The sequence below is a fragment of the Mchenga conophoros genome, linkage group LG3 (assembly GCF_057382185.1).
Source record: "Mchenga conophoros isolate Kocher_MC1m ecotype Shallow Benthic linkage group LG3, M_conophoros_male_GT1.1, whole genome shotgun sequence".
Lineage (NCBI taxonomy): Eukaryota > Metazoa > Chordata > Actinopteri > Cichliformes > Cichlidae > Mchenga > Mchenga conophoros.
This window is the reverse complement of record NC_140528.1, coordinates 64951317-64971665: the sequence shown is the minus strand read 5'-3', so window position 1 is coordinate 64971665 and position 20349 is coordinate 64951317. Positions and strand designations below refer to the sequence as shown.

Below are 20349 nucleotides of genomic sequence, written 5' to 3'. Positions count from 1 at the left end.
GCAGATCTTGGCGCTGAAACCTGAGACTGTCGAACCTCGATGGTGATCCACGCCTAGGAGATGTGAACTTCCACTAAAGTCTTCTGTTCCTGCTGGATCAACTCATATTCCAGAGATCAGGAAACTGACTCACACTTCTGAACTGTGATACCACTCCACCATAATCTCTGTTACTGCAACACACAGAGGATTTAATCCAAGAACTGATTCCACACCAGACTGTGACTGTGAAAGGTTTTCTCTGTAAATCTGTGGACAGCTGATTTTGTGCTTTCAGTGTTGTAATTCCATTCATTGTGTTGGTGTTGTACTGGTAACTCACTGTGTTACTGACTATTCCTAACCAGCCACTCTGCAGGTCTAGTGAGTGACTTTTACTTTTATTTATATTATTCTATGACTTTGATTATAAATTAATGTGCACTGGAAGGTTTTTCTATATTTCAGTTTTCTGTTCCCCATAAACAAAGTTCTGCTCTTTGGTCTGTTATTTTAGGGCTGCTAGTTGTAAAGTGCTCGTGTGAACTGAGATTCTAGTTTTAGCTATCTGTAAATGTCTCCAGTGCAACAAGAAGATGACCGGAGAATAAAAACAAACATTTCATTCAAAAGCACGAAAGAAACAGCTGCAAAGCTTTAAGAGAAACAAGTGTTTTCACTTATTTTAATAAAACAGATAATCTGGATGAAACATCTTCAACTTACTGTGAAAAACTGTCAGTGTGACTGAATCACTCCACTCTGTTGTTTCATGCTGTGAACTTTTCACTCTGCCCTTACAGCGATAGTTTCCACTGTTGGATGATGAAGCAGAAATAATCCTGTATTCATTTAGATTTGGAAGTTTTCTGATGCTGTTTGCTTCCCACTCATAATCCCACTCAGTGTCTCCTCCATGGATCTCACATCTGACAGTGATCGTCTCTCCTCTGTATATCTCAGACCAGTTTGGATACAGAGTCACAACAGGCCTGTTTGAGACTGTTAATGTTCAAGAAAGTACAATAAAAACACGTGAATGACAAAAGGTTCAGTTACCATCAGATGTAGTGCTTTGTGGGAAATTTAAAGTTTGAACTCACCAATTTTGTCAATCCAGACTGACTGACTCAACTCTGTGTAGTAAACTGGTTCTCCTCTTCCTCCTATGCAGCTGTAGAGTCCTCCCTCTGAGACACTGATTTGTCCATTTGTCACAGGTTGATAAGATTTCCCATCTGTGTACAAGTAGTATTTCCATCCAGATGATGATGATGATGATGATGATGATGATGGTGATGATGATGATGGTGGGCTCACAGAGCAGGTCAGGGTCACACTGCCCCCTGCTGGAACAGCTGTCCTATCAGCTCTCAGTTCAGCCTTTGGTTTCACTGCAGTTCAGTTTAGAACAAGAACATAAAAGTAAAAATGACTGAATCAGAACAATTTAAAGATGGAAATAAGTAAATGATCAAATATCATGAAACCCTAGTTAAGATGAAACAAACTGTGTCACACATAATATTCTGTATTTCTGTTTTGATCAGCACAGGGTTAGTTTTTTATATTTGACTTTGTGTTTTTACAGTTCATTACATACATGGACAGTTCAAATAATTAATTTGAAACATGACTGAGTTTATTGATCAGTAATCCAAAAATAACCCAGGTTTATATGATCTGATTGTATTTTGCACATTTGAAAATTCTTCCTAAATGAATTTGAGCAGGATTAAATTCATTGGTGTTATTTTGTACTTCTGTTTTTGGTGTATTGTTCCTTTGTCAAATGTACCAGTGACAGCCAATCAGTGTAACCACAGCGAGCAACAGAAACCTGAGTGAGGGGAAGAGATTCAACACCAGAGCAAGTTGTGAACAGATGCATTTTTATTTCCAGTCTTTTGACAGTGATGTCTTTTATTCATAAGCAGGAATGAAAAAGCTACAAAGCTGTAAGAAAAACCCATTTTTCACTTATTTTAATAAAACAGATAATCTGGATGAAACATCTCCAACTTACATGATACAGTCAGTGTGATGGTTTCACTCCACTCTGTTAACAAATACCCCCTTCTGCCCCGGCAGCTGTACAATCCACTGTCAGACTCAGTAACTGTGATGATTCTGTATTCATTGGATGTTGGAGGTGTGTTTAACTTGTTAGGTCTCCATTCATACGTCCACTGAGCTCCTTCAACTTCCTGAATCTCACATCTGACAGTGACTGTCTCACCGCTGTATATCTGAGTCCAGGATGGCTGCAGGGTCACAGTGGGCTTACTGGGAACTGTTCACATAAGAATGATCCAGTTAGGAGAGAAACATGAAAACTCTGCTGTTTATAACATAAGAGGAGAGTTACTGCAAAACAGCTGATTCACAGACAGTTTGGAGACTGAACATCAAAACAAAGTCACAATAAAACAATTTATAGCTTTCACACTTTAACACAACATTTTAATATTAAATGTATTCGAATTTACTTTGTAAAGTTATATTTTATTTATATTCTAAAACTCACAGATTTTTCTGCTTTAATTTTACTTTGAGGTTAAAATCAGCGTGGAGAGCCAGAACACTGATGACGCTCTTTCAAAGCAATCAATAAAATGTTGAAGTGAGTTCTAAAACATACTGGGAGCCAGAAAATTATTAACCTATCACCACAAAATAATGTTTGCTTCACACGGTACTTTTAAATGATTATGTTTCATAGTGTTAGTTTTGTTTTGTTTTTTCAACAAAGAAGAAAATCTGCCTCTCCCTTCCTATTTTCATGACCAGAAGCAACTTATCAGCTGACCTTAGAGTTCTGTTTGGAGTTTGTTTAGTTAAAAGATCAGAGACTAAACAATCATTATACCCTGACTGCTACCAAAATAAAGCATATTACACTAGCCTGGATGAAATAAATGCATGAGTTACTTTCTCAAACTGAGCAGATGACAAAACGTCTATCATTTTTGCAAAGGCCCTCAGGAGGCAGAGTCTGGCTTCTACAACTGAATTTATTTATTTCTCAAATGAGGAACTGTCATCAAAGATCACCCCCAGAGTTTTTACAAAGGGAGGTCTGAACTTTTTCAGAGGAACAAGGTTACACTTAAGAACAAAACGAGGGTCAGGAGATTTGAAAATACAATCTGTTCTTTGATTGTTTACATTCCAGAAATGAATTGCCAACCATGATTTTATGTCATCACAGCAGTCTAGCAAAACTTTTAAATGGACTGTAAAACTTTTTCTTAATGCCATCTGTTGGAAGGGTGTTTTATAGGAGTTTGATGGGCAGCAAACATAAAAAGAGTTAGAGTGCTGATTCCAAAGAAAAGGGTGGAAATAAAATCCTTGTTTAGCTTGAGGGGATGATAAACAAGCACAGGAGGAGACAGATCCACCATAAATAATTATAGTTCAGAGCTGCCATAAATATCAGCAGTGAGGTGTTGGCATATAAAAGGGTTCAAATAGATGCAAGACCTCTGCTGTGACCAGGTTCCTGCAGGAAGCTGCCTGTGACTGTTGCAGGTGGTGAGAGCTTTCAGTCAGCTGAAAGAATTAAAACCTTTTTGAGTTCCACCAGGTCTCAGCACAGAGACACATTTTAATTTGTTTTACTTTGTTTAAAAATGTATATCCAAAGAATTATTTAGGTTATATTTGCCACTATTTAATAACATAATTACAAACCTTTAAGCAGTAAAAATGTCTTCTGCACCATTTTATAGATAAGAATTTAAATTTCAATCATTAAAAAAAAAAAATAAAAATGAATGGTTTGTACACATGTCATGGGTCTTGTACAAAATTTTAAAAAATTAAAAAAGAGTACATCTATGCAGAATATTTATCCATGTCTGCACAGCATTATTATTTTTAGGATTGGCATGGTTTGCAATATTAAGGTGGTCTCTTTGGTACCAATGAATCCAGGTGTGAGGACATAAGATGTAAAATAGTGTCTTTGTCTTTAAAGACTTTATTTTTTTATTCTTATTTTGATCAAAACTGATCAAATAAAAATATTTCATAAGCAGACTGATAATTTTGACTTTGAAAATCAACAATACATTTAAAAAAATAAATTAAACCAAGTGATTCAATAATCTTTATATTCCAGTATTTGCTTTTTTTTCTAAATCTTTACATTTACATATTACACATTTATGAACATATAATCAATGAGTCATCAGTTAGCTGTTGTTTCCTAACAATGTTGTTAAACCTCCAGTGATGGATTCAAAGCTGGAGGCTGCTCTGCTCTCATAAACTGTTCATAAAATGTGAAATACAAAGTTTTTATGTGGCACCAAAGTCAAAACTGGCAAAGAAAAACTAAGAGTAAAGGTTCAGTAACCAGGAAAGGAGCACAAACTGTTTTTTAAATCACTCTAAAAAGACAAAACAGCACCATGAACTCCTCTGTGTCTGTAAGTGATCTGAAGACTGAACAAAGGTGAAACAATGTACTGAGCCTAATAATTAATAATTTGACAGATTTAGTGGTTTAAGTACTGGTGATTACTGAATATTGAGTTCCATTACAATTTGGAGAAGACCTTTTTCAATTCTCAACATTTTTTTAAACTCATCAGTTTCCTGAATAATGACTGAATCGCTTTTAGTTGTGACTAAATTCGTGTTTCTTCTCCTTCCTCTGCAGGTGTAGATGCCTCCATCAGAGACAGAGATTGCACTCTTAGAGCTAAAAGAGATGATCTCATTTTCAGATGAGGTTTTTCTGAACAGAGTAATTCACCTCACAGGTCAGTGTCACACTGCCCCCTGCTGGTGTGGTTGTGCTGTCTGCTGTCAGAGTGGCCTTGACTTTAAGTTCTGTAACTTAGACAAATATGAGGCTATTATTGTGGTCCTTTTAGTGGAAGAAGGAAGGAAAATAATAATAATAATAATAATAATAATAATAATAATAATAATAATAATAATAATAATAATAATAATAATAATAATAATAAATCCGAGCAATAGTAATAAGTGTGCCTTTTGGCATAGGCACACTTAATAAAACTGAACTTTAATATCTAAATAGTCTAAAAATGGAAACATACAAAGAATCAAATTGTAAAACTAGAAATAAATAAACTGTCAATAGAAACAACTAAGAGATGAACACACATGAGTGTTCACAGATGCTCTGACAAAGACTGACAAGACACAGCAGGACTATTTAAACATGACTGGGAATGAGAAACAGTTAAAAACAAACAGGAAAATCATAAAAGAGGAAGAAAAATAACACAAAGGATGAAAGAAAACAAACCTTTAAATTAAAGAGGAAATGTTTTTTTAAAAGCTAAACAAAGATGGGGAAGAAGCACTCAGACTAAAATGATGAAAGACCATGACAGTGACAAATGAATAAATCTATATCGATGGCACTTTGTCCAGTTTGTTTTACTTGTTACTCTTCTGTATGTGAAGTCTTATTCATTCATGACTTTAACAACTTTCAGAGGTTTTTTCAAGAGGACACTGAGGCAGACAGCACACCATGACACTATAAATAACTGAGAGTAAAAATTCATAATAAGACTGATTAAAGTCTTCAGGCAGGACTTTAACTGACTGATCTGTGGTTGAGTCTGTTTTCAGATTAGAGTTACCTGCATTTACCCTAAACTCATCACACTGTGCTGTAATACATTAGATTGATCCTCCAGTTCATCAGCATCTTGTGAATCATAACTGTGATCTGTGAGGATGGACAGATAAATACTCATGAAAAGGAAATCAGTCAGTTTCACGGCAACAAACTCTAGTAAATATAAAGTTTGTGTATCAGCTGAGTGAAACATCTGCTCACATGGTTGCACTCTTGATATGATCATTTTAGTATTTTAACCAATAAATGCAGTGGAGTGTGAGCTGTATCATATACAATATTTTGTCCCTCAGGTTATTCCTGAAATATAGTTTGTTTCAACTTTGTTATATGACGGGTCACATTTATTCATCTGCTTCTTCCTGGTCCGCTCATGTCAAAGTCCGCCATCTAGTGGTTAAATGGAGGAAGTGCCAAGTAATGGCTAGAGCTCCCTGTCTGTGATAGTTCTGCATCTGCTGCTCTTGAGATGGGATAAAGTGTAAGTTTGGGCAGATAATGGATTGTTTCTACATATTAGTGCTCTGTCCTTCTTGTGGGTCTGTGAAGTTTACATTACTACTGTAAGCTAACTGTTAGTGCTTTGTTTTGCCTGTTAGCATAAAACATGTCAGCATGTGGTATTTGTATTTACGTCACTTGACAGGCTTTGTCCATTTATTGTTAATGTTATGATCTTGCATTGGTCATGTGACATTTGTGCATCTACACTGAGATTAAATGTACCTGCTCTGCTTTGTTGTTACAGTTTTACAGACTGAAAGTGGTACAAATGGTAGATCAGTAAAAGCTCTGAAGAACGCCACAGTCTCCACATGGAGCGCTTACTGAAGCCATTTATGTTTAACTGCACAGGCTGAATAGAAGCATTGAGTCTGTGCAGAAGATAACATGTAAACACAGGGAGGATATTATTGAGCACATTATAGGAGATAACAGCTACATATATAAACAGGAAGAAAATAATCATTTCTTACCTTCAGCATTTCCACAGATGACAGTACTGAGCACTAAAATAATCAATAAAACCTCATCAGACATTATACAATCAAACTGTTGTAACACAGTGTGTAACTATAAGTGATGCAAAAAGCAGCAGTGTATCAAACATTTAAACACTTAAAGAATCACAAGTCTGCTTTGTTCCAGCTCTCAGGTAAACAGGTTAAAGCAGTGACTCACTGTAATTCTCACAGATCAGAAACATTTTCTTTAATCGCTGCCGTTCAAACAATGTCAGACGTGTACTTACAGAAAAAGCCCATCATGCAGAGCAAAGAGTGCCCCATCGTCACATCCAGCCTGCTGCACTCTGATCCTCAGATAATCAAACAGTTTTAGTTTGCAGATAAAGAGAAGTTGTGTTTAATATAGATACAACAAGAGTTTTTCTACAGGCTCTTATTCTGATTGGTCTCTCTGTCCTTCCTGCCGTTACACACAAAACTCAAACAGCTCCTGTAGCTTTGACCGCAGCAGTTGGTTGACATGTTTATATTTCCTGTCCACTGCAAACATAGAAGCTTGTTTCTTTTGTTGTGTTGTTTCCTTTTTCTATAATATAAAATGTTGTTGTGTTGCTTCATGTAAGTATGTTTTGCCCGTTTGGGGGATTTTTTGGCTGCAATATCCACTAATATTTGTCTCCTGGCAGGTTTCTGCAGACTGGGAGTCACTGAGAGTGAATATACCAAAACAGCTTTTCTACTTTGGTGCCTGTATTTTCACTAAAGCCTTTAAAAAAAAAAAAAAAAAATTCTCCTTTTGATTGTTTTAAATTAAATTCTTACTTTAGGCTGCATTAAAATGTCTTTATTTTATTCGACTCTTAGCTGAAACATCATCATGCAGTAATATAGTGAAAAGGCTCCTTTGACCTCAGACCTGTGAAAGTTTTCACCTTGTGGTTAAATTCTGGTTTTAAGTTTGGTGGAGACCCAAACACAGGTAATGACTCAGTGTGTGGCTGAAGTGAGACTAAAGACTTTTATGTTTCACCAACTAAAGAACAATTAAATTCATAGATAAATTCAAAGTTATATTTATTATCTGTTGTCATTTCAAAGTAAAGCAGGAACTCATTTATTCTGCAGACTGTTCTTTGTCTTGCTTTGACATGTATGTGCAGATGCACACTGACCTCAGCCTCTGACTACATGTAAACACAATAAAATAAAACAAACTGATGATGTGAAACAATGATTGAAACACTGTAATAATGATGTTTGTGTTGAACACCACATGTTACCAACCAAGATCATGTGATTGTGTTCAGAGTCAGTTCAAAAAGCAGACCCACATGCTAAATGGTTCTTATACAGCACTTATTTTACTCTTCTGAGTGCTTCACACAACTTGTAAATGGCCTGTATTTATATAGCACTTTACTAGTCCCTAAGGACCCCAAAGCGCTTTACATATCCAGTCATCCACCCATTCACACACTGGTGATGGCAGCTACATTGTAGCCACAGCCACCCTGGGGCGCACTGACAGAGGCGAGGCTGCCGGACACTGGCGCCACCGGGCCCTCTGACCACCACCAGTAGGCAACGGGTGAAGTGTCTTGCCCAAGGACACAACGACCGAGACTGTCCGAGCCGAGGAACAAACCAGCAACCTTCCGATTACAAGGCGAACTCCCAACTTGTGCATTCACACTAGCACATTTTTCTTAGTGCTTTGTGACAAACATTCACACACATATTCATACTCCGATGGATGCCTCGGAGAGCAATTTGGGGTTAGTATCTTACCCAAGGATATGTGATAAGCAGACTAGGGGAAGCCAGGAATTGAACCAGCAACCCTCCGATCAGTAGATGTTCAGCCCTACCGCCTGAGCTACAGCCACCCTTGCAAAGCAGGACTCAGAGTACCAAACAAAGGTGACCTTTATTATGAAGCTGATAGTTTCAGGCCTCGATGGTAACAAACGAAGAAAACTGAGTTACAGATAACTGATCACAGGAACACAGAGACTTACCTGTGGGTCATCACAAAGTCTCTATTGAGATCACAAAAGTGTCAACTTACACTTTTCAGTCAACATAAATAAATAACTGAGACTTAAACACTGTGTGATTCCACAAATGTTAATCTGTCCAAATGATTCAGTGATGTGTAGACTAATAGATCAGAAGATACTGTGGTGTATTACCTACAACATGACTGTAGACGGATCTTATCATAATTATTCCTGAAAGACTTTTACCTTTATTTTTACTCATGTTGCCATAGTAACTTTAACCTCCGAAGACCTGAACTCTTTCATAGCATTTTTATTTCTCTTTGCTATTTGGGCTGATTGGCACCTGATGAATGTAAAAACAAAGAATTACTTTTTACTTGATTTTGCTCTACAATGGCCTGATATCCACATATGGGGACATTCGATTGAAAATTTGATAGAACGGTGGCAGAATAATGTCCTCGTGAGTGGATATCAGGTCCTTGTAGAGCAAAATTTAGTACTGTGGTCTAGACAAGACAAAATGTGATGTCCACATATGTGGACGCCACAGGTTAAATCTTGAAAGCATGCTGAGAAAATGCACAAAGCATTGCAACAAACCACTATTGAACTGTTCACTTATAACTGGATCAAGCTTCCAGTTCCTCTTTACACTTACTGAGGTTTGATAACAAGAATAAGACGACACCACATTCACACCAGAGTTTTTGAAGTGTTTTAGAGCAGTGGGTTGATGTGGACGGTTGTTTCTCCTTGTATATTATGTGCATGTGATCACAGCTCTGGGCCCTGTCCTCCGTCTTCCCTCTGCTCTCTTTCAGGTGCTGTTTGTTTTCTGTGTCATTTCCTCTTTTTTCTTTTTTTTAAAAATCTCTTTCCTTCTTCTAATTTCTTCCTCCCCACCTGTCAGCTCTGGCACTGTTACAGTAAAGATGTGTAATCTTTTTTTATTTTACTTTAATACCTGTAAATAGTTAATGTAGCAGTTAAAGCACAGTTTCTATAGTAAATGTTCTTCCTCATTTTAACTCTGCAGGCTGATGAAGGAAACAACAAAAGATCATTGAGGTTTGTTTCAGTGCAGAGATGGTGCAGATAAGACTGCAGCTCCGTGTGAACTTGCAGTTATACAAATAACAATGTTTACACAATATTTTCCATCATTCACGTCTTTTTGAGAAGTGATCCTTCCTGTCACAGTCTGATCTACAGGTCAGAGTCTAAACACTTTCTGCATATGTTCATGGTCTCAGTCATTAAAGTTTCACATGTTACTGACATGTTAATATTCTAAACTATTTTCCTCATCGGGGTATGAAGAGGACAATAAAGTGCAGTGTGCTTTAGGACCTTATGTTTGCTGGATACTGATGGCTTAAAATAAGACACTGCTACACACAAAACTATTGTCTCAAACTACAGGCTGCATTTCCTCTTTTGCATGTGGCCGAGACGAAAATGAGGCCGTTCAGTAGATTAAAAATAAACCTGTGGCAGAACAGACAGTAACCACGAACAACCCTTCACACACATATCGGCACTGTAGCTATTCTGCATTGTCATTTTTGCGGTTTGATCTTAATGCCTTTAAATTTCATACACAAACAGATGTCATGGTCCTCCAGTCCTCTCTGACTTCCTGTCAGTGCTGTTGTTGTTCCTCTCTCTCTCTCTCCTGCTGTCCTCTCCACCTGGGTGGTGCACCATTCCAGGTTCCTGCCTTTAGCCAAAGCAACTGCTGCTCATCATCCTCATCCGATGCTTAAGGTGGTGGCTGAGCTGTAGGCTTTGCTGGATTGTTGTACTTAGTTTAGTTACTGTAACCAAGACACAGAATAACTCCAGCTTTGTGTCTTTTTCATTATAGCTGAAGTACGGGACAAACTGTTCCTTTTCACCTCAACACGAAACGCGTAATATTTTCTCTGAATACGAGATGATTCAGTTTTTTAGGGGACAGTTGGCAACTCTACTAATTAACCTTATGAACAAAATAAAGTCCAACATCAGTAACATCATAGCACCACCCAGCTGTATAGAAACTCCATCATGCTAGCTAGTACCCAGTACGAAAAGGTCAGCACAACGAAAATAAACTCCACCTAAACTTGGTTTATATCTGACCCAGATAGACTGCAGGTCATAACTTCTTACCTGAAGTTCAGTTCACACTCAGACCGGCAGCCGCCACGGGTCTCTGCTCCTCCTGCCTCACCTGCTGGCCTCCACCACTTGCTAATGGTACTCAGTCTGTGGAGGCTCCATGATAGCCACCACACGAAGTAACGAGCCTATCTAAATCCCAGTAACGATTGACACGTTCCTGATTTTGGCATAATAACTAGTTACCGTGCTCGTTACCACAATAATAACGTAGTTACTGTAACGCGTTAGTCAACACTGGTGAGAGCTTTGTGATGTTTACTGTGTTTGGAGTCTCAAGTTAGTTTGTTGTCTTGTGTAGTTAGTGTGTAGTGTAGTCGTTGTTTTGTTTTGTGTGTCAGTTCTACTAGTGAATGTCACAGTTGCTGTCTTAAAGCCACCAAAGGCAGACTGCAGTGTAAATGCTGAGTGACACACCTGCTGTCAGACCTGCAGGATTTATCCCTGTGCTGTTCTCATCTGTGTTATAGTGACAGAAACTATTTTTTGGAGTTGCATAAATAATTTGTTCTCTTCTTATTTGATGCAGAACACCTGATTGTTCTGTAAACAGTTTTAAATGTTTATATAAAAAACGTCTGAGCCTTGGCTGCATTTTTAGGTAAATAGTACCATATAACTTTGTTGTTTGCAAAACTTGTGCATATTTTTTAAAAATGTACAATTTGTATTTGCATTTCAAGTTATGAAAATGATTCGTTAAACAAGCTTTTGGTTTTTACAGTCAAAAATATCACTTTGTCTGAATTTAGATAAATAGTGCTGATACATTATATCAAAATGGGTAAATAACAGATTGGCAAGATAAACAGTTTTTAAAGGTGAAATATAGAGGCCGAATCAAAAGTAGTCAAAAATGGCCAGTTATACCCTGGACCCCAGAGGGTTAAAGGCTAAAAGCAAAGTTGTCACCAAGTACTGTTTATATTTGTGTGTATTTCTGCAGCTTTTTTAAGTATTAACTTGGTGCCTTTGGGTGAAATAATGGTAATATGACTGATCCATATGCTCACAAAGAATAGCCACTTGTTTCTGTGCTACCAAAGTTCCCCGGCTTTCATTCAAAATGTGTTTATCGTCAGCACCGACACATTAAACTAGTTAAACATTATAAATGTCTTCAAGCTCACACTGAGGCCTGTGGGGCACAATCAGCCACTGAGACAGTTCACACATTTATGTGTGTTTGTATATGAATATTTCATACTTTAAGAGTGCTTGTTTATTTAAGGGAGATGAACAAAGTACATTGGAATTGCACATAATAATATCATAGATGATAAATTAAATAGATTTTAAGTAGATGCTTGTGCATTCTTAAAGTCTTATATGTTGAATTGAACTATGTGATCTGTTCAAAGCCTCCCAGTCAGTGCTGTTCTCCATGCCTGTCTGACTGTACATGATGTCATTAGCACAAACACTTTAAAGGTGATCATTTAGGACTTCAGCAATAATACAGACAGCAATGTAGTTAGCAACAAAACAGTTTTATTGGGAATTAACTTAAAAAACAAACATCAGTCTCCTATTTTCTATCACACAGGAAAGAAGCATCAATATCTGATAATTTATTTATTTGGGGGGGGGGGGGGGGGGGTTCAACAGGAGAAGAATATCTCTAACAAGTTGATTTGTTAACATCTTAATTTTTAAGTGAAAAGTGCATTTTGAGTTTATACACCATGTATATAAGGCGACCGTCCTTTTGCAGTATTTTTGTGTGCTGCGTTTTTCTGTCTTAACAAAAGGGGAACAAATGTGTCTAAGTTCACCCAGGATGATTTGTTTTCATTTTCACATGGTCTTACTGAGGTAATGCGAAAAGACTATGTGCACCTTAGCATATGCTACTTCCGGTGGCACCCAAAATGCACACAGATGGAAGCAAAAGGTGAACTTAAATACAGCTTTAATGCTGGACGACAAAACAGAAAACTGGCTGAAGTAAAATACAAAATAAACTTACGCAGGCAGACAGAACACACAACATGAATGAGGGTAGATCGCAACACTTTTGCACTTTTGCAAATATGTAATGTCCTGATAAATCGAGCAGATATTTGAAGTTTACACAGCTACATTCTCGACTGAAAATATCTTAAGCATTTATTTTGTGACCAAGAAAGAGTAATATTAAAACAAAGTAGCTGCCGCCATTGTTGGAAACTAGAATTGGCTGGGCCGCACTATGAATTCTGGGTTAGATCGGGCCACAAAGAATACACCCGACCCATCCTTTCAATCTAAGGAAAAGGACACATTTGGAGGAGTCTTCGAGGTTGGACAGTCTTCGTTGCGTTGCTGTAACGTTATCGACCTACAAATGCAGCCTGCAAAGGATGCAGCCCCTGAATTTGGACACATCAACGATACTGGAGACGGCTTCTTCTTGTTTTTGTGTTGAACACTAGTTGACCTGATCGTGACTAGTCAACGAATCGTGGCAACCCCAGTTGTTATTATTGGATGACTCTACACAGGTTTAGCTGAGAGGTCGGTGACAGAAAGTGATTATAGGGTTGTAGCTTACACCGTCCCGATCATTGTGTTCTTATTTCTTAGAGCAAAAGAAGTGTCAGTCTGGACAAATGAACAGAAAAACTAAACAGGCAGATTCTGTTGGCATTGATATTTTTTATATTGTCATTTGTGCTAAAATATATAGATATATAATCATTGCCTTTATCTGTCCTAATATGGCTATAATTATGAAGAAGTCAGACAGTCAGAGGATTTATTTTCAACCTTCTACTATTTCCTTTATCTGTGTCTGTGCTGACAAAATGTGCTTTCTTTATTTAGAGTGCAGCTTAGTCCAGAGATGAGCTATGTTATACATTAGGAAAGCACCATGTTCAGTTTCTTCTAAAGTGCAAGACTTCACACCTTTAAATGTTTGTTTGAGACATGACTTATTACAAGTTCCTGTTTTTATAGTTTAGCAAAGTGCTTGTTTCTGCTTTTCTGCATACCTCATACACACGGTTTAAGGTCATTGAAAGGTCACGTGTCTATGTATGGTATAGCTGGAAACACGCACACACATGCAGTCTGAGCAGAAGAAAAGCTGCTCTGGAAACATGAGCAACAGTTTGACAGGTGACCAGAAAGATGGTGAAGCTCAGCAAACACGAAGCAATTTGATACCAGAACAAAAGAGAAATGTCTCCCAAGAACAGCAACGACTTCACAGTTTAAAGAAGAGCGATGATTCATAACCATCAAAGAGCAACTCAGAGGATAAACAGAAGAAAAGTGATTTGATTGAGAGGAGAGTGATTCTCAGAGACGGTCACTGAACAGGAGACGTGACGACTTTCAGGACGCCTCACTGACATTCATTGATGCAGATGATGATTTGACTGTGACTAACCCGAAGATAACAGTTATATTTGTTACCATTTAAGATATTTTGACTCTAAATGATGTATTTTTTATTATCGTAAAGCATTTCTAAAACCAGTAACACTGAGATTTTATCCACTTCTGTCTGTAGTTTTGTGTCATGGTCACAAGTCTGTGAAAACAAAGTGAGTGTAATCTCTAAGAGTTCAAACTTAAGTGCAAATTAAAATATTTTGATGAAAATAAAACCATCAGAAATGTTTACATGAACCAAATCACAAAAACCAGATGGAAAACATGTAAAACAATCAGGTACTGAGCAGAATTAATGTGTGGAAATGTCACATCAGGTGTTCAGCATTAAAGGGGACATGAAACACTACATGTATAAATGCTGATGTACATCATGGAGCCCAGCTCTCAAAAACTGACACAGATGTAACTCTGACTGTGAAGCTTCATTTAAGAAATAAGTGCTTAGAGTTATAAAAAGATGTTCAGCGCCATCTTCTGTCAGTACAGAGCATCACATCACCAGGTCGGTTTGTTTCAGTCAAAAGACTCACATCAGTTTATGCTAAGTAACTAATAGCAGAACCAATAACTCAGTGAAAATAAGGACACTAAAACTAAACATCAGTTTAATGGGGTCACTGTTGTGCTGCTGTCAGCTGCAACAATGAGTTTTATGTTAAAACCGAAGATATACTGTCTGCTTTCACCGTCTGTCTCTTTAGCAGTAAGAGGTTCTGCGCTGTTTGGTTAGCTGCACTGACACAGGAAAATCCAGCTGTTAGCTGTAATGTTCAGGTCTGTGAAGCACTTTATGAACGAGGACTTCATGAAGGAGAGTCTGTTTGACATGTTTTGTGAACTTTAAGTTCTTATTTCTTAAATCCAGTTTCACAGACAGTTACATCTGAGTCAGTGTTTGAGAGCAGGGCTCTAAGATGTAAATTATCATTTATACATGTGGTGTTTTTTAATGTCCACTATAAAGGACAAATGTAATTTCATGCATTTGAACCTGCTTTACATACAAGAACATGTTTGAGTAAATATTTAACTATTTTTCACGTAGAACCACTTAACAATGTCCCAGCTGTAGATCTTCTGTCGTGAGCTGAGAGAAGAAGTGTTTCTATAATCTGCTGCAGAGGACTGTGGAAATGTTTGCTGCATAAATCAGCAGCTACAAACACTGAGAACCTGCCTGGATATCAGCATAAGGACGTGTGTGAGGGGTCACTGGCTGCCCCTGTGTCTGTCCCACCTGTGTTGGAGAACAATAAGGTTTATTATAAAAGCATTGTCTCCCCTTGATGCAAAGTGAAGTTCTGTTTTGTGTTTGAGTCTTTGCAGGTGTGTAATGTTACTGTACCTTATTGGATTTGTTTAGAAGGCGCAGACAGACTCTGTATCTGTGTGGACGAGGAAACCATCTGGTTTTACTTTCATGTAAACATCTGGCCTCAGACACATAACTTATCATTTGTAATTTGTTCTGTGTTGTAAAGATTTTTTTTGCAAAACATGTGAAGCTGAAACACTTCTCTATCTTCTTCTGTATCAGTAAAAAAACATTAAGACCTCTCCTGGGAACTGACAGTGACTTGAAAAAGTATCATACCCTTTGAACGTTTATACATTTTGTCACCTTACAAGCGCCAACTTAAATGTTTTTATTAGGATGTTCCGTGATAGACCAACACAAATAGTGCAGAACTGTGAAGTGGTATGAAAATGATACATGGATTTCAAAATTTTAAGCAAATAAAACTCTGAAAAGTGTGGCATGCATTTGTTTTCAACCCACCTTCATCAATACTTTGTAGAGACACTGCTCGCTGCATTTACAGCTGCAAGTCTTTCGGGGTTTGTCTTTACCAGCTTTGCACATCTACAGACTGAAATGTTTGACAATTATTTGTTGCAAAATGGCTCAAGCTCAGCCAGACTGTGAACAGCAATTTTTCAAGTCTTGCCACAGATGCTCAGTGGGATTTAGGTCTGGACTTTGACTGAGCCATTCTAACACAAGAATATTCTTTGATCTAAACCAGGGGTCGGCTGGTGTACTGAAGGTTTTAGAGATCACCCTGGGTTTGCAGTTGTAGCATGCTTTTTCCATTTTTGGATGATGGATTGAACAATACTCCTTGAGATGTTCAAAGCTTGGGATATTTTTTTATTACCTAACCCTGCTTTAAACTTATCTACAACTTTATCCCTGACCTGTCTGGTGAGTTCCTTGGTCTTCATGATGCTGTTTGTTCACTAATGTTCTCTAACAAACCACTGAGGCCTCCACAGAGCAGCTAAATAGGTGACTTCTGAAGGTAAATGAATGCACTGGATTTTAATGAGGGATATCAGAGTACAGGTGGCTGAAAACAAATGCACGCCACACTTGTGTAGAAGTGCAACAGGTATGAATACTTTTTCAAGGTACTGTAAGCTCATGCTTTGTTCAGTTTGATCAGAACTAAATACACAGATTAAAAAAGATGAAAAGAACAAAATAATACATTTGAATAAATGTATTATTCAAATGGGGGGGAATAAATGTCCCCCCTCCCAGCCCCAAAATGAATTTCATACTAATTAAAAAAACTTTCCAAACCAGGTTTTCTTTTTATAAAATTAACTTTGGTGTACTCACTCTTAGTTCTAAGATCTTTAAACTCAATAAGAGAGGAGGTGATGTCATCGTATTCATCTGAACCTGAAATGTTCATATTTTATTTACAGGTTTGTAAAAACATATCACATGAAATTAGTTTCATTAAATCAAAAACAAGTTTAATCTCTAACTGCTCTGTGATTTCCAGCACATATACTGTACCATTTCTGTTTTTCACTTGTGTGACTGATTCATAGACGTCAGCAGTACCTAAAGAAAAAAACAAGCCAGGCTCACATTAATCATTTTATTACAGTTACACTAAAGATCAGAGCAAACACAGAAACACTGTGTGAGTCAAAACCAGGACTGTAAGATCTTTAAATGTTATTTAAAAAACTGCTGAACACAAACTGAACCTGATAAATGTTCGTGTTAATGGAGGTTTAATAAAAGTCAGCATCCATCCATCCATTCGCTTCTGCTTATCCTTTTCAGGGGCGCTGGAGTCTATCCCAGCTGTCATAGGTCGAGAGGCAGGCTACATCCTGGACAGGTCGCCAGTCTGTCGCAGGGCTCACACACAGGGACAGACAACCATTCGTCCTCACATTCACTCCCACATTCACACCTATGGGCAATTTAGATTGATCAATTAGCCTTTCCCCACTAAAAGTCAATATTAATAATGATGATAAAGATTGTTTTAAATACTGACCATGTTGAAGAGAGTCATACACATGAGTTTCATCCTGGTTGACTCCATGATTTGTGGAGGAGCCCGGACTGTGACTCTCAGACTGGATCGACCTAAAACAGGAAATAAACACAATTGTCATGGTCCTCGGTCTTTTGACCCAACGGTTTGTGTTTTTCATTATTATGATCTTGTGTTTGTTCTGTTTGTGTACTGGGGTTTAGACTTTTTAGTTCCTAGAGTTTGGTTTCTGTGTTTCCTCTGTTTAGTGTCTGTACCGTGTCTCTGTGCATTTCCTGTTTTATTGTGAAGATCCATGTCTTCTGTTAGTGTGTCTGCCTCCTGTTTGCTATTCCACGTTTCCCTCTGTGTGTATTTATAGTGTGTGTCCTCGTGTGTTTGTTGCTGGTTCGTCTGTGTTCTTTCCCTGCATCATTCTGTGTCGTCCCCCGTGTCTCCCTGCATCATCATTTTGCCTTTGCTGTTTCTGTTTGTTTCACCTCTTTATGAATAAAACTCATTTGCATCTCAGCTGCCTGCATCTTAGGTCCTAATTCTCAACCTCCACTCATCTGCCACGGCAGACCTGACAACAATAAACTCAAAAGTAACTGATGTTTGTTTAAAATAATAATAAAAGTAATAATAATAAAAAGTATTTTACCAACCTGGTGAAGCAGGAATCTGTAAGATAAGATAAGAATACTTTATTAATCTCAGAGGAAACCAAGCGGTCACAGTGGCTCAAAGACAGTAAGAACAGTAACTGACTAAACTAAATAATATAATATATCACAAAGTATGAATAATAATGCACACCACAAAAAGTAGAGAATTTCAATTCTGTTGTACCAGCTGCAAATGGAAGCATTTCATCGTGTAGTCGATGGATGTTAGTAGCAGCAGGTATAGAGTATTGCACATTGAGATATTTACAGACACCAGTGTGTGCATGTGTGCTTTCACATGATGATGTATGTTGTAGAGTCTGACAGCAGCTGGAAGGAAAGATCTCCTAAATCTCTCCTTCACACTGTGGGTGCAGCAGCCTGTCACTGCAGGAGCTGCTCAGTGCTGTCAGAGTGACCTGCGTGGGGTGGGAGGTGTTATCAGAAACAGGGGTTACAGCTGAGCCACCATCCTGTCACTGACTACCTCCACTGGGTCATGAGGACGTCCCAGAACAGAGCTGGTCTTCTTCATCAGACTGTTCAGATTCTCTCATTTACAATTATTATGTTTAAATGTTTCACTGATATTTTGTGTCATCAGATCAGAATGAATGTTTGAATATTTAAAGTGAATGTAGTAAATAAACTCTGTAAAACTATCTAATAGTGAAATGTTCATATTTTTATTTACAGGATTGTAAAAACATATCACATGAAATTAGTTTCATTAAATCAAAAACAAGTTTCATCTCTAACTGCTCTGTGATTTCCAGCACATATACTGTACCATTTCTGTTGTTTTTCACTTGTGTGACTGATTCATAGACGTCAGCAGTACCTAAAGAAAAAAACAAGCCAGGCTCACATTAATCATTTTATTACAGTTACACTAAAGATCAGAGCAAACACAGAAACACTGTGTGAGTCAAAACCAGGACTGTAAGATCTTTAAATGTTCTTTGAAAAACTGCTGAACACAAACTGAACCTGACAAATGTTCGTGTTAATGGAGGTTTAATAAAAGTCAATATTAATAATGATAATAAAGACTGTTTTTCAATGCTGACCATGTTGAAGAGAGCCGTACACATGAGTTTCATCCTGGTTGACTCCATGATTTGTGGAGGAGCCCGGACTGTGACTCTCAGACTGGATCGACCTGAAACAGGAAATAAACACAATAAACTCAAAAGTAACTGATGTTTGTTTAAAATAATAATAAAAAGTATTTTACCAACCTGGTGAAGCAGGAATCTGTGAAAGAGACAAATGTTATTACACATGTTTGTCATGTATAAATTGTTCCACTGATATTTAGTGTCATGAGATCAGAATACATGTATATGTGTGAATAATTAAAGTGTATGTAGTAAATAAACTCTCTAATACAGCATGAAAAGAAGAGGCTCTTACACTTGGACTGTCTGCAGCGATACAACAAGAGCAGGAGAATAATAATGAGAGAGACTCCACAAACCAGTCCAACCATCAACCACACAGGAGATGAAGAGCTGTCAGCTCCTGACACAGTTACTGTAACAACAAACAATAATTAATTATTAATAAAGTATAAAACAAACACTGAGAGCACAAATCTCTGCTAAGGCAGCTCACTCTGTTGACAGTATTTGCTTTCAAAGAAAAAACATATTGTATTTTCAGTGTATTTTTTCGTTTGTACTGTGAGAAGTTTGTAGTTCAGTAAAAATAAGTCCAAAGGCAGATTTTTTTCAACATGACAACAAGAGCAGATGTGAAATGTAAAAGTGAGGTCAGAGGTCAAACGTAACTTGATATTTTAAATCTTTATACAGTACTTTCTATATGTTGACAAGACACAACACCTTTGTAAGAATCATAGTTTCTATGTTATAAGGATTTTTATTGAGTCATAAAGTTGACCTTGAAGACCTCGGTGGCTGTAAGCCAAATGTTAATGGATAGTTAACATGACTGCAGCTCGTCAGTGAGGTAACCAGGCAGGTCTGCTGGGATCCTTTCTAGGAAAATAAGATTTGTATGCTAACAGATTTTCCCCTTGTTTCAGTTTCTTCCTGCTTCAAGATTCGTTTTCATGCCATCATTCACCTCCAGTCAGACGCCTGCCACCTTGGATCATTGCCCCCCTATTCACCACCACCGCTGCCCCCCTCAGAGCCTCTTCCTCACTTGCCTGCCTGCCCATCGTTCAGCAGTTTCCACAGACCTCTGCCTTCATCCACTAAACCCAGCTAGTCTGGACTCCAAGTAAGGCATAGTTGCAGC

At 37.7% G+C, this 20349-nt stretch overlaps 1 protein-coding gene and 1 pseudogene across 1 annotated transcript; both read right to left on the bottom strand.

Moving 5' to 3' along the window:
• The window catches only part of LOC146580115 (obscurin-like), a 374391-nt pseudogene that overhangs the window by 289547 nt on the left and 64495 nt on the right, over positions 1-20349 (bottom strand).
• LOC146580119 (high affinity immunoglobulin gamma Fc receptor I-like) lies at positions 665-20269 on the bottom strand. The gene is made up of 6 exons (XM_085250671.1): positions 20173-20269; positions 19135-19243; positions 17435-17526; positions 2006-2272; positions 1083-1373; positions 665-981 (listed from the first exon to the last, which is right to left on the bottom strand). Exons 1-6 carry the CDS (start codon positions 20267-20269, stop codon positions 665-667), a joined length of 1173 nt encoding a protein of 390 aa, XP_085106797.1.